Source organism: Scyliorhinus canicula, chromosome 4, assembly GCF_902713615.1.
Source record: "Scyliorhinus canicula chromosome 4, sScyCan1.1, whole genome shotgun sequence".
Taxonomy (NCBI): Eukaryota; Metazoa; Chordata; class Chondrichthyes; order Carcharhiniformes; family Scyliorhinidae; genus Scyliorhinus; species Scyliorhinus canicula.
The window spans coordinates 144,779,340-144,794,374 of NC_052149.1; the positions used below are offsets into that span (position 1 = coordinate 144,779,340).

Genomic DNA, 15,035 nt, shown 5'->3' on the forward strand with positions numbered 1-15,035 from the left:
CTCCCTGTGTCTGCGTGGATTATTATATTTTTCCCTCAGAAGGTTATGAGTCCTTGAAACTTTGTTCCCCAGAGAGTAGTGGAGATAGGTGAATTGAATATTGTTAGGGTGGAAGTAGATTGATTCTTGACTAACAAGACAGTTAAAGGTTATCAGGTATCGGCAGAAAGTGATGTTGGGGCCACAATGAAGTTAGCCGTGATCTTATTGAATGACGGAGCAGACTCAAGGGGCCAAATGGCCTAATCCTGCTCCTAATTTGTGTGTTTGTGTGTAAATTGTGAATAAAGGCCTTTTTTTTTAAGTGCTCAAGCAACTTAACACTAGAGACAACCACATTGGTTTGGGACTGCAATCAAATACAGAACAGACTGAGCAGTCCCATCTCCGAAAGACATTAGTTGGGGATTATTTTAAGCAAGCCGACAGCTGCCTGGCCACTTTTACTGATTCTCCATAATTATGTGGATGTGTATTCTAATTCTCAAGCTGTCGTTTTTTTTCCTGCACTTGACATTTCTCAGTGTAGTCTCCACACTTCTTTTACAGAATGCCGTGACATACTGCTTCCCATGATGACTGAAGAACTGAAGGGCCAACTGCAGCAGAAAGATGAACATCATCAGAACCAGGATTTAAAGTACTGCATTGAGTTACTCAATAGCATCCTGGAGGTCCTCAGCAAACCTAACGTGGTAGGAGATCCTGATTGTGATTGCCGCACAATAACCCTGTTATTCAATAATTGATGGTGCGAGTACTGTGGTAAAGGTGAAGACTGGTCTTCGAAACCTTGAATAGGAACAGAGGATCATGAGCAGAACATTCAGCCTCTTGAGCCTGCTCTGTCATTTAGCAAGATCATGGCTGATTTTCTACCTCTGTCATAAAAGAATCATAAAATCCCTGCAGTGCAAAAGGAGGCCACTTATTCATCAAGTCTGCACTCACCCTCTGAAAGTGTACCCGACCTAGGCCCACTCTCCCAGTAACCCCACCTAACCTTTGGACACTAACGGGTAATTTAACATGGCCAATCCACCTAACCTGCACAGCTTTGCACTGGGGGAGGAAAACGGAGCATCAAGAGGAAACCCACGCAGACACGGGGAGAGTGTGCCAACTCCACACAGTCATCTGAGGTCATAATTGAACCCAGGTCCGTGGCACTGTGAGGCAGCAGTGCTAACCACTGCACCACCTTCCCATACTATCCCCATACCATTATTGGTATCGAGAACACACTTGATGACTGAATCTCCATGCTCTCTGAGATTGCATGAATTGTATACATCTCGAATTATTCTAAGTGAAGCACTGGCCGTTTAAATGTACTTCCACAGCATCCCATTACATAAGGGCCCATTTTAAGTTGGGTGAGAATTGAATTGCGGGGTGGGGGTGTGTATAATCAGTCTGTGCCCTCCCTGCAGCCACCCGAGCACTTCATGAATAGAAACAAGTGGACATATGTTAGAACTGTCTGAGCTAATCTGCTAGGCAGGCACAGAATTCAAACCTATTAAGCTGGAAGGGTTGAATTATCACAGGAACAGGCTTTAATGGGCCAAAGACTTTTTATCTTTTTTTCATCTCTATCGTGTTTTCCTTCTTATTTGAACCAAAGTAGTGGATGTGTGGCTTTTGAAGTAATTAATACTTCCTTCAAGGATTCAATTTTAATCTCTGAAACTTCCTTTAGGCCATCAAGAAGCTGTCACTAAGCCCGATTAATATACTTTCTCCATGTGGGCTTTTAAACATTTCTTTCTGTCTTTGCTGAAGGTCATAATGACTTGATAGAGATCTTCCTACCTTGCAACCTGTAGTGTGTTGGAAGGATTCAATTCAGGCCAAAATGAGGTGGGATTGGGTTTTCTGTGGATTTTACTGGATTGGGAACGGCTGTTACGGATATCTAATATCAGGAGGTTATGGAGTTAAGCACAACTGTGACTAGAATTAATTTGAATATATTTTCGGTGCAGGAAGGACTCTTATTTTTTGCCATCTCGTCTTTTGCTTAGTAATGGTCTTTCCTCTGTGTTATCTCTCATAAAGACTCCAGTTGGAGCAGTAATGTGGTTTGCTTTCATTTAAGACTTTCTGAAGGGATCGGGTACAACTTTTGTTCTCCAGCTATCCTGGCTTTCCTTTCCAGTGAAATCGGAAGAGACAAATATTGCGCACCAATCCTGTGGGTTTCCTTGTCTCGTGGGTTAGTTTAAACTTAATCCCATTCTCTCTGAATCTAACAGCCAAATCCTGAGGAGACTCTGGACTGTGATTATTACAGGATGTTTCCATCAACTGTCCACTCTAGTCTTCGCCTACAATGGGCGGGATTCATATTGCGATATCTCGCAAGATCGCGTTAGATCTCGTGAGGCATGGCGAGCCGGGTATTTCTCTGAAGAGGGATTTCCTGGCATGGGCGACATGGTAGCAATTAGTGGTTAGCACTGTTGCTTCACAGCTCCAGGGTCCCAGGTTCAACTCCCGGCTTGGGTCACTGTCTTTGCGGAGTCTGCATGTTCACCCCGTGTCTGTGTGGGTTTCCTCCGGTTGCTCTGGTTTCCTTCCACAGTCCAAAGATGTGCAGTTTAGGTGAATTGGCCATGGTAAATTGCTCCTTAGAATCCAAAAAAAAGGTTAGGTGGGGTTATGGGGATAAAATGGAGGTGTGAGCTTAAGTAGAGTGCTCTTTCCAAGGGCAGGTGCAGACTCGATGAGCCGAATGGATTCCTTCTGCGATGTAAATTGTATGATTCTATGATCTACTGGCCATGCTGTGCCACGCTACCTTTCAAGCGTAATGTGGCCAGTAGATCATGCCGTCTATCATGGGAGGCCATATTAACGAGCAACATGGCTAGCAAAGTGGAAGTGAAAATCCCATTCTGAACTGGAAAATGATCAGGGCTGAAGCAGCGAGGTTGAAGAATGACGGTGGATGAAAACTTGAAAAACAAAGTTGTCAGAATGGGCAACATGAAGCCTGTTAGCTAGAAGCTGACTCTGAAGAAAGGTATGAATTCAAACAAAATAGGGTTGGAATTGAATTGAGACATAAGACCTTGGTATATAAGGCCTGATGGTGCAAAGATTTAGTAGCACAAAAGCAGATTTTGTTTCACCATAAAATTGATTGAAAGTGTAAAATGTACTTATTGGGGCATCAGTTAAAACTTAATCAACCCAAAAGCTTGCATGCTTCAGAGTTTAATGCCCACTCTGGATGGTATAATGGTAACTCATTCACACACCAAAATATGAATGAGGGCAGCCAGCAGCCCAGAAAAGCTGGATTATCATTTAAAAGCCCACATGTGTACCTCTGATAGATTTTAGAAAGTATTTTCCATCCACCAGACCTGATTAACTAAGATAGAGACTGTTACCAGCACCAGCCCCTCTTCAAATAGTTTAGCTAGTGAAGGCAAAGTATAATAATAATAATAACCTTTATTGTAGCACCGCAATGATGTTACTGTGAAAGGCCCCAAATACCCACATTCCGGCACCTGTTCGGGCACAGGGAGGGAGATTTCAGAATGTCGATATTACCTAACAGCACGTCTTTGAGGATTTGTGGGAGGAAACCAGAGCACCCGGAGGAAACCCACTCAGACACAGGGAGAATGTACGGATTCCGCACAGTGACCCATGCCATAAATCAAACCTGGGACCCTGGTGCTAGACCCTGGTGCTGTGAAACAATATGCTAACCTGTGCTACCGTGCCGCCCAGTGTGATATTCCTCGAAGCGTTCCATTCCCACTTGGCGCTGATGCTATTGTAACTATTGACCTCAGAGCTAAGGTGGAAATCAAGGTTCAGGGTTTTCCCCTCTCTTCATTCCTCGGGTCCAGGGTTTTCCCCTCTCTTCATTCCTCGGGTCCAGTGTTTTCCCTCTCCTTATTCAGAGTTGTGCTTGCATCTATCTCAAATTGACTAATAGCCCTGTTGCTTAAGCTCCTGCATGATTAATAACCTTACTGTGGGCAAATTGGCTGTCTCATTTTCCTTCATTACAACAGTGGCTACACTTTGAAAAGGGGCTTAATTGGCTGTGCAAGAGTGATGCAGTGTTAATTCTGCTGAGCTAGTAATCCAGAGGCCTAGGCTAATGCTCTGGGGTTATGGTTCAAATCCCAAAGGAGCCAGTGAAACTTAAATTCAATTAATAAATGTAAAGTTAATCTCAGTAATGTGACCAGGCGAACTATTATGAATTGTTGTTAAAAGAAAAGCAATCTAGTTCACTTATACCCCATGAAGAAGGAAATCTGCTGTCCTTTCCCTGTAAGGCTCCATGTGACTCGTGTCTATTAATTTCCTTCTGAAATGGCTTAGCAAGTCACTCATTAAAAGACAATTAGGGGTAGGCAATAAATGATGGTCTTGCCAGTGATGTCCACATCCCATGAAAGATTTGTTTTAAAATGCCTTTGAGCATCCTGCGGTTATGAAAGGTGAGATTGAAATGCAAACCTTTATTTTTCTTTAAAATTAAGGCAGTTTACATTCACTGTTTAAATAAAACTACAGTAGAAATTAGGTTAAAAATCATTTTCTCAAATCAGGCAGTGCAGGTTATTGTTCTGCTGAATCATGAACAAATGTGTAGGAATGATTTAATACCTCTAAAACCACATGGATTTTAATCACAAATAAATTGGTTAATGCTGCCTGGCCGACTTGCTAATAATCTCAGGTCAGTCGTTTATTTTAAGAAAATAAGTTTTCTTCACTTCAGCTCCCAACCCAGTTCCACTCACTAATTTCCCCTGAGTTTTCTGACCATATTGTTTGCTTAAAGAGCATTCTTTTTCTGATTACGTAAATTGAAAACACAGATATGTGTTACCTTGATGAGAATGGAAAGCTGTTGCAGGGAGTCGGGGAAATAGAAAAATTGAGGGGATTAAAAATGTTAGAGAACACGGGAGTAATTTTGGCTCCATTTGCATCACAAACTTGGCTGTCTCTTCCCTTTGCTGAAGAAAAGAGACTTAGTGATTTTCTCCCTTCCCTATCAATCTTGAAGATGCTGACTCTTTCCCAGCACACTGTAGTGACCCATTATGCTCCATCGACAGAATAAACCACACAGTTGTCTCACAATAAGGTTTATCACAATCTTCTCAATTCCTCTAATGACCAGGAAAAGACAGTTATAACAGAAACTTGCCTGAATTTATGTCCCAGTGAATTCACAGGATTTAGGTGCAGGAGTAGACTATTCAGACCTTCGAGCTTGCTCCACCATTCAATAATATCATGGCTGATCTAATTGTGGTTCCAACTCCACTTTCTCCAATTTGCCATCTTCCCTTCAAAAACCATGGGTGGAATTTCCCATCTGCGATTAAATCCTACAGCGGAGGCAGGGTACAGGGAACATTTTCGAGGGGGATCTGCCTACTGAGGTAATATGGGTTGAAGTTAGAAATAGGAAAGGAGCAGTCACCTTGTTGGGAGTGTTCTATAGGCCCCCCAATAGCAGCAGAGATGTGGAGGAACAGATTGGGAAACAGATTCTGGAAAGGTGCAGAAGTCACAGGGTAGTAGTCATGGGCGACTTCAACTTCCCAAACATTGAGTGGAAACTCTTTAGATCAAATAGTTTGGATGGGGTAGTGTTTGTGCAGTGTGTCCAGGAAGCTTTTCTAACACAGTATGTAGATTGTCCGACCAGAGGGGAGGCCATATTGGATTTAGTACTTGGTAATGAACCAGGGCAGGTGATAGATTTGTTAGTGGGGGAGCATTTTGGAGGTAGTGACCACAATTCTGTGACTTTCACTTTAGTAATGGAGAGGGATAGGTGCGAGCAACAGGGCAAGGTTTATAATTGGGGGAAGGGTAAATACAATGCTGTCAGACAAGAATTGAAGTGCAGAAGTTGGGAACATAGGCTGTCAGGGAAGGACACAAGTGAAATGTGGAACTTGTTCAAGGATCAGGTACTGCGTGTCTTTGATATGTATGTCCCTGTCAGGCAGGGAAGAGATGGTCGAGTGAGGGAACCATGGTTGACAAGAGAGGTTGAATGTCTTGTTAAGAGGAAGAAGGAGACATATGTAAGGCTGAAGAAACAAGGTTCAGACAGTGCGCTGGAGGGATACAAGATAGCCAGGAGGGAACTGAAGAAAGGGATTAGGAGAGCTAAGAGAGGGCATGAAAAATCTTTGGCGGGTAGGATCAAGGAAAACCCCAAGGCCTTTTACACATACGTGAGAAATATGAGAATGACTAGAGTGAGAGTAGGTCCGATTAAGGACAGTAGCGGGAGATTGTGTATTGAGTCTGAAGAGATAGGAGAGGTCTTGAACAAGTATTTTTCTTCAGTATTTACAAATGAGAGGGGCCATATTGTTGGAGAGGACAGCGTGAAGCAGACTGATAAGCTTGTGGAGATACTTGTCAGGAAGGAAGATGTGTTGCGCGTTTTGAAAAACTTGAGGATAGACAAGTCCCCCGGGCCTGACGGGATATATCCAAGGATTCTCTGGGAAGCAAGAAATGAAATTGCAGAGCCGTTGGCAATGATCTTTTCGTCCTCGCTGTCAACAGGGGTGGTACCAGAAGATTGGAGAGTGGCGAATGTCGTGCCCCTGTTCAAAAAAGGGAATAGGGATAACCCTGGGAATTACAGGCCAGTTAGTCTTACTTCGGTGGTAGGCAAAGTAATGGAAAGGGTACTGAGGGATAGGATTTCTGAGCATCTGGAAAGGCATTGCTTGATTAGGGATAGTCAGCACGGATTTGTGAGGGGTAGGTCTTGCCTTACAAGTCTTATTGAATTCTTTGAGGAGGTGACCAAGCATGTGGATGAAGGTAAAGCAGTGGATGTAGTGTACATGGATTTTAGTAAGGCATTTGATAAGGTTCCCCATGGTAGGCTTATGCAGAAAGTAAGGAGGCATGGGATAGTGGGAAATTTGGCCAGTTGGATAACAAACTGGCTAACCGATAGAAGACAGAGAGTTGTGGTGGATGGCAAATATTCAGCCTGGAGCCCAGTTATCAGTGGCGTACCGCAGGGATCAGTTCTGGGTCCTCTGCTGTTTGTGATTTTCATTAACGACTTGGATGAGGGAGTTGAAGGGTGGGTCAGTAAATTTGCAGATGATACGAAGATTGGTGGAGTTGTGGATAGTGAGGAGGGCTGTTGTCGGCTTCAAAGAGACATAGATAGAATGCAGAGCTGGGCTGAGAAGTGGCAGATGGAGTTTAACCCTGACAAGTGTCAGGTTGTCCATTTTGGAAGGACAAATCTGAATGCGGAATACAGGGTTAATGGTAGGGTTCTTGGCAATGTGGAGGAGCAGAGAGATCTTGGGGTCTATGTTCATTGTTCTTTGAAAGTTGCCACTCAAGTGGATAGAGCTGTGAAGAAGGCCTATGGTGTGCTAGCGTTCATTAGCAGAGGGATTGAATTTAAGAGCCGTGAGGTGATGATGCAGCTGTACAAAACCTTGGTCAGGCCACATTTGGAGTACTGTGTGCAGTTCTGGTCACCTCATTTTAGGAAGGATATGGAAGCTTTGGAAAAGGTGCAAAGGAGATTTACCAGGATGTTGCCTGGAATGGAGAGTAGGTCATACGAGGAAAGATTGAGGGTGTTAGGCCTTTTCTCATTAGAACGGAGAAGGATGAGGGGCGACTTGATAGAGGTTTATAAGATGATCAGGGGAATAGATAGAGTAGACAGTCAGAGACTTTTTCCCCGGGTGGAACACACCATTACAAGGGGACATAAATTTAAGATAAATGGTGGAAGATATAGAGGGGATGTCAGAGGTAGGTTCTTTACCCAGAGAGTAGTGGGGGCATGGAATGCACTGCCTGTGGTAGTAGTTGAGTCGGAAAATTTATGGACCTTCAAGCGGCTATTGGATAGGTACTTGGATTAGGGTAGAATAAGGGAGTGTAGGTTAACTTCTTAAGGGCAGCACGGTAGCATTGTGGATAGCACAATTGCTTCACAGTTCCAGGGTCCCAAGTTCGATTTCGACTTGGGTCACTGTCTGTGTGGAGTCTGCACATCCTCCCCGTGACTGCGTGGGTTTCCTCCGGGTACTCCGGTTTCCTCCCACAGTCCAAAGATGTGCAGGTTGGGTGGATTGGCCATGACAAATTGTCCAAAATTCTATGATTAACCTAGGACAAAAGTTCGGCGCAACATCGTGGGCCGAAGGGCCTGTTCTGTGCTGTATTTCTCTATTTCCCACTGCAGAGGCCAGCAGGTAACCATGCAATATGATCCATCCCAATCTCATTAATTATGCATCGGGAGGGGGGATTTTTGACACCACATTCGTGGCGGATGACATGAGTCCTGCCATCATATCTGAGTGCCATATTGAAAAGGTTTCCATGATCACTGACCCACCATTGAAGAAAGAAGGTGGGCTTCCTAAGAAATGAGATGGACCTCCTTGATGACACTGAGCTTGGAAAGTCCACCTGTAGGTGTTCTCCCCACCAACTGCTGTGGTGTTCCAGTAACTAGGGCTGCTGGCAGCATCCACCCTGGACTCCAGAGAAAGCCACAGGCATTGCTCAGGTGAATCTTACTTCTGCATGCCACATTGTTCCAGATATGTTCTGGACCAACGTGTTTTCCAACTGGCATCACAGAGAATTGGAAGTGGGGGAAGATTCAATTGAGACTTTAGCTGCATCCCATTTTTGGGATGCGAATCAGTTTCATGTGGCTTCTAGCCAGTTTCCTGACCCACCATGGCATGTACCAGTGGAAGGTCCTGTGGACAATTCACAGTGGAGTATAACCGATTTATGAACTCCTGTTGAATTCTGCCCCCCCCCCCCCTGCCCCGCCCACCATCCATTGAACCCTTCGGTGAAGCTATGAAAAAGTTGCACCCCTTCACTTCCTTGCCTAGATAAATTACGTCTAACTCTCCCCCGGGGACACAGTTTAACAATCAACGATCTCCTTAAGCTAGAGATGAGGAGAATTGTTTTCCCGCAGTGGGCCATTAGGCTGTGGAATTCTGTTCCCCAGAAAGCAGGGGAGTTTGGATCATTGAATTTATTTAGGCTGAGTTAGACAGATATTTGATAGATAAGGGAGTTATGGGGGAAAGACAAAAAAGTGGAGTTGAGATTACAACCAGTTCAGCCATCAACTTATCGATGTGGAGCAGGCTTAAAAGACTGAATGGCCGACTCCATGCCCTATGTTTATAATGTCCCATAATTTGAGCTGTTCTAACGATAAAGACCTAGGGCATGATTCAGCGGCCTGGTCATGCCCGACCTGGTTTCGGGACGAGGCCGTTGAATCTCGCGAGAGGCCTGGCGCAAGATTCGCGATGCTCAAAAGGTCTCACGAGATTCAATGGAATCTCGTGGCAATCTGGATCTTGCTCTTTCTGGCCAAGATCCTGGCATGCATATTTAAATGAGCCATTGGGCTCATTTAATTATGTGCTCGACTAATTCACCGGGGGCCTGGGATTCACCGGCCTCGCCAGCGAGGCCTCAACCTGGCATCGTTTGTTACTGGTTCACAAAGTTCACCAGTCGTGATGGCACCTCGGGGGGGGGGGGGAGGGGTCCTGCTGATAGTTTCTGCTGGTAGGTTGAGGCCCTCACGTGGTTGAGGGCAGGGCAGGGTGCCACTATGGCTCTCCCTGCACCTGGGCACCATGCACTGCCAGGCTGGCAGGGGCGCTGCTCGGACTCCAGGCTGGCAGTGCCAAGGAGCTCAGGTGCCAGGTTGCCCATCCCAAGGGTTGGACCAGGGTAGGAGTGGGGCAGATTTGCCCATAAGAGATGTGGTGAGGGGAGCTTTAGGACCTTGGAAGAGATACGTTGGATGAAATTGGAGGGGGGAGGGGGTCCTGAGGTCACGGTGGAAGTGCTGAGGGGGGTCGAAAAATTGGCACTGCATGCGACAAGAAACACCCGTCAAATGTGCCATTCAGCGGATTTTAACTTGACCCTAACTTCACAAATCTTCCTCATAATTTATTTCCTTATACCAGCCAGAACCATAGTGAATTTGTGTACACACTCTCAAAGCCCATCCTTCCAAATGTATGGACCCCCAATACAGCACAAAGTATTCTAATTAAGATCTTAGTACGATTTTATATAGACTCATCACTGTTTATTGCCTTTGTATTCGGCACATCTTGTGATAAAATGTGGAATTCCATTCACTATTTTACGGCCTTATCCACCTTTAGTGCCCATGTCAATTTGGATCACAAATTCCTTTGCTCTGCAGCATTAGGCCTACTTCCATTTAGAATGTAGCAACTGATATGGGTTTATCATATTCCTTCAAAACATAATGACTGCTAAACCACCAACATAAATTTATTTTTATACAGGACCTTCATCATAATGAAAAAAAACCAATGCATTTCACAGGGGTGGTTTGCAATGAAGCATGACACAGAGCCACAGGAAGGCATTAGATCACCTGGCCTAAAGCTTGGTCAAAGCGGTAGATATTAACGATTGACTTAAAGAAGGAAAGCGATGTAAAGAGGTGGGGAGGTGCAGGAAGTGTATTCCAGAGCCTGAGGCTGAAGCAATTGAAGAGACCAATAGTGGATCAATTAAAATCAGGGAACCAAGAGGCCAGAATTTGAGGAACATAGGAGGGCTGTGACGTGGGAAGTGATTACAGAGCTTTTTTTGGGGGGGGGGGGGGGAATTCAGAGATTTGATAACAATTTTTGCAGCTTCAGCTGCACCACGAGCCAATGTACATCAGTGAGTACAGGAATGACTTCAGGGCAAAGGACTTTCTACAGGTTAAGGTATTCGCAACAGAGTCTTGCATGACGCCAAGCATGATGTGGAAGGTATGACTTGAAGCTTTTAGCACAGATAAACTGAGGCAGGGTCGAAATTGGGTGATGTTGCAGAAGTGGAAATTGGTGGTTTTAGTGATGTCACAAATATGAGGTCGGAATCTGAGCTCATGATTAAATTTGACATCAATCTTACAAATAGACTGGCTTAATCTCAGATTTCCGCCTTAAAATTTCTGGTAGTGTAAACCACAACTAGTTCTGGGTGGCATTTCTATTGGGCATTGAAAAGCTGCCATGGTTTTGAGTTCAAAATAAGGGCAATAAATTAAAACTTTGAAGAAAGATTCCATGGCAGAAGTATGACCCAAAGGGCGGGATTATACGCCCAATCCCCGGGGTATGTTTTACGACGGCAGAGACGGCTCACCATTGGCCACTGGTGGGATCTTCCGGTTTCATTGATATCTACAGCGTTTTGCAAGACCCGCCCGTCCTGCCACAACGGATCCCACTGCAGTAGGTCATCTTTGGCGGTCCCACCAGCAGGAAGGGCCAGAAAACCTTTCCCATTAGATGTTACAAACAATGAGTGCATGTGCAAGGGGGAATAGGGACGATCCAGCCGTCTGAAAAACATACTGGGCTGGAATCTCCGCACCTCCGCACCCCGACGCTGAAATCGCGTTCGGCGCTGGGGCGGAGAATCCACTTCCACACATGAAATCAGGATAGGCATGATTCTCCAGGCTCCGGAAAGTGAGTACGCCGTGCCACGTATCCCCTACCTACAGCTATTTCTGGAGGCCCGCTCCGCCATTCTCCGCTCTCGACCGGCCGAAGTGCAGAGGGCATGGTCCACTCATGGCCCTGCCATTCGGGATACTCGCATGGCAGCTGTGTCGGAGGTGGGCTGGTCGGAGGGCATGGGGGACCTCATAAGGGCCCGGGGTATTTTTGGGCGGGCAATCAGGGTCGGACGTGCGGCCAATCTGGGGCACTATTTGGGAGGTCCAGCTCCATGGTCTGAGTCCGCCATGGAGCACAGCGCAGCCGCTGGAGGCCATGCACATGCGCGGCCTCTGACCTGGAAGTGTAGGGGCCCCTATCTGCAGCTAAAGCTGCGAGCTTCCCGACGGGCCCCTGCTAGCCCCCTGCAGGGCTCCGAATAAGTGGCCTTTTCATGCCAGTTTTTCCGGCGTGAAAGGCCACAGTTTTTACGGCAGCGTGGGGACATAGATGTGGTGAAGCCGTGGGGATTCTCTGGAGAATCCAGCCCATTGTTGTTCCAATTTAACAACGTGATATAGAGATTTCTGAGATGATTGGATCGATTGACTCTGCCTGAAATTAATTACCATACCATTGTGTAGGAGGCACTTTTAATAAAACATAGAGGGTAGTTAACCTATGATGAAATCGCAGGGTGGAGACAAATCAGAAAGGCAATTCATCATCTTCTACCATATTCTTCAAAGAATTAGCGTGATCAGCATGTTAGTCTTTCCATTGTGGAGAGACTGGCACGTACCACAGATGCTCCGTATTCCATTAAATATCAGCCTTGGCTCATTTGATAGAGCTCAAAGTAAGTACGTTATCGTTTCAAGTCTCATTTCAGAGATCTGAGCACACAATCCTGGCTGGCCCTTCAGAGGAGTACTATTGGGGACAATTGCATTGTCGGAGCATTGTCATATAAGATGAGATGTGAGCTGTTAAACTGAGGGTATGTCTGATCTCCCATCGGCACTATTATAAAAAGGAGAAGGAAATTCTCCCTGATGTCTAAAAGAATTATGTATCCCTCAGCCAAAACCTAAAAACAGGTTGTCTAGTCATTCACCACATTTCTGGACCTTGCCGTGCTGAACACAAATTGGCTGTCACATTTATTTCTTCACAACAGGGACAATGCTTTTAAAGTGTTCCATTGGCTAGCGGGGTACCGTAAAGTTACAAAAAGCACAAAATAATTGCCTCTTCTTCAAGACTATGATCCTTTTATGTTGTTTGTATCAGTTTGAGGCAGGTGAGTATTGTGAGCAGGTTCAAACCCACAATATACCTTTAACTCACTATTTGATTCAGTCAAACGGCAGTCCAAGCATGTATGCTGCTGTGAAACAGTATAGATTTGTCCACGAGTGACACTAGCCAAAGATAAAAGAACTCCTTTCTCACAGTGAGAAATTAAAAACATTCCAGGCGGTCATTTTGTGGTTGTACTGCGAGGCGACCAATCCAAAGGTCTGCAGGTGAGTTCAAATTTGACCATGGCAACGTGGGAATTTTAATTGTTATTAAAATCCCAACTGGTTCTCCAATGTTCCCGTACCCAGTCTTGCCTGAATGTTCTTCCAGTCAGGGCCTTGTTACTGTTATTATTCTGTTAGGTATTGGTATTGGGGCAGCACGGTGACGCGGTGGTTAGCATTGCTGCCTCAGTGCGCCAAGGTCCAAGGTTCAATCCTGGCTCTGAGTCACTGTCCGTGTGGAGTTTGCACATTCTCCCCATGTTCCCCCCCCACAACCCAAAGATGTGCAGAGTAGGTGGATTGGCCATGCTACATTGCCCCTTAATTAGAAGAAATTAATTGGGTTCTGTAAATTTATAAAACAAAATTGTTAGGTATTGGTTTTAAAGGATAAATGAAGTTGAGATATAGTTAAGCTATGATCTGATAACGTTGCAATATGTTCAAGAGGCTGAATAGCCTACTCCTGTTCCTAATTTTCCTAAAAGAAATGTTTAAAACCAACAGTTATGAAATTTGCCTACCTGCCCACTCTGCATGCTACAGACTAGACTACAGAATCGGCAAATAAGTGGCAGATGCAGTTTAATGGAGAACAACGTGTTGTAATAGGTGGTTAAAATAAATAGTGGGAGGAAGTATACACTACCTGATAAACAGTTTTGAATAGAATGAAGCAACAGAGAAGGCTAAGGGTTATTGTTTTTCTTCCTGCACAAGGTAGACTTTCCATCTGATTCCATAGTGAGGTTTTTCCTGAATCAGGCCACGAGTCTGTCACGAGAGGGTTATAGCTTTACACCAAGTATGGCTGAGCAGGAGCCTCTCCCGCTCTTGCCCCCTGTCAGTGGTGTGTGTTGGAAGGATCGTGCAGGTTGATATTCAATCTAGAGGCCACATAATGACCACAGCTTCCTTGCCCATCAAGTCCGAGGGTGGGACTTCCGGTTGCAGCTATGCGGAGCTAAGCCGCACGTTCGGCAGCTCCCGCCAGGAACGGACTTTTGGGCTCTTTTAAGGGCCCCCAGCAGTACTTGATCGACGATTCCCGACATGGGAAGGTGTCAGCAGCAGATCCCCAGTGTTCTATGGTCTGGACCAGGAGTGGGGCCAGCAAAATAGTGGTGGCAACGCCTAGAAAAAAGCGGGGGAAGAAAAACAAGATGGCGGCCGGCGGAGGCCTCGAGGAATGGAGGCAGTGGGCGCAGGAGCAATAGGAGACTCTCCAGCGCCTTTTCGGGAGCTAAAAGTGAAGCTGTTAGACTCGCTGAAGGCTAATACGGACAAGCTGCTGGAGACGCAGACAGCCCAGGGGGTGGCAATCCGTGAGCTCCGACAACAAGCCTCTGAAAGAGAGGATGAGGCCGCGGCCCTCGCGGTAAAGGTGGAGATGCATGAGGTGCTCCATAAGAAGTGGCATGAGCAGTTCGAGGAGATGGAGAACCGGTCGAGGCGGAAAAATTTGCGGATCCTAGGCCTCACGAAGGGGCTGGAGGGGTCAGACCTGGGGGCCTATGTGGTCGCCTTGCTGAACTCGCTGATGGGAGCTGGGTCCTTCCAGGAGCCCCTGGAGCTGGAGGGGGCCCACAGAATACTGGCCAGGAGGCCCAAGCCGAATGAGCCGCCACGGGCGGTGCTGGTGCGGTTCCACCGGTTCGTTGACCGAGAGTGCGTGCTTAGGTGGGCCAAGAAGGAGCGGAGTAGCAAGTGGGAGAACACGGTAGTGCGGATCTACCAGGACTGGAGTGCGGAGGTGGCCAAGCGGCGGGCCGGGTTCAACCAGACAAAGGCGGTGCTCCACAGAAAGAGTGTGAAGTTTGGCATGTTACAGACGGCGTGTCTGTGGGTCACCTACAAGGATTTGCACTTTTATTTTGAGTCCCCGGAGGAGGCGTGGGCCTTTGTGCAGGCTGAGAAGTTGGACTCTAACTGAGGGTCGGGGGTTTGTAAATAACTGTGTTAACTTTTGGTGGGA

General features: G+C 46.1%; 2 protein-coding genes across 2 annotated transcripts in view; one reads left to right on the forward strand and one right to left on the reverse strand.

The window, feature by feature from the left end:
- LOC119965058 (dedicator of cytokinesis protein 2-like) overlaps positions 1-15,035 on the forward strand; it is a 759,716-nt gene that overhangs the window by 312,469 nt on the left and 432,212 nt on the right. The window contains exon 26 of the mRNA XM_038795299.1: positions 550-695. Within this exon, the coding sequence (XP_038651227.1) occupies positions 550-695 (146 nt within the window). The remainder of the gene's footprint in view (positions 1-549; positions 696-15,035) is intronic.
- The window catches only part of LOC119965059 (INSYN2B protein-like), a 175,775-nt gene that overhangs the window by 23,627 nt on the left and 137,113 nt on the right, over positions 1-15,035 (reverse strand). The gene's annotated exons all lie outside the window — the stretch shown is intronic.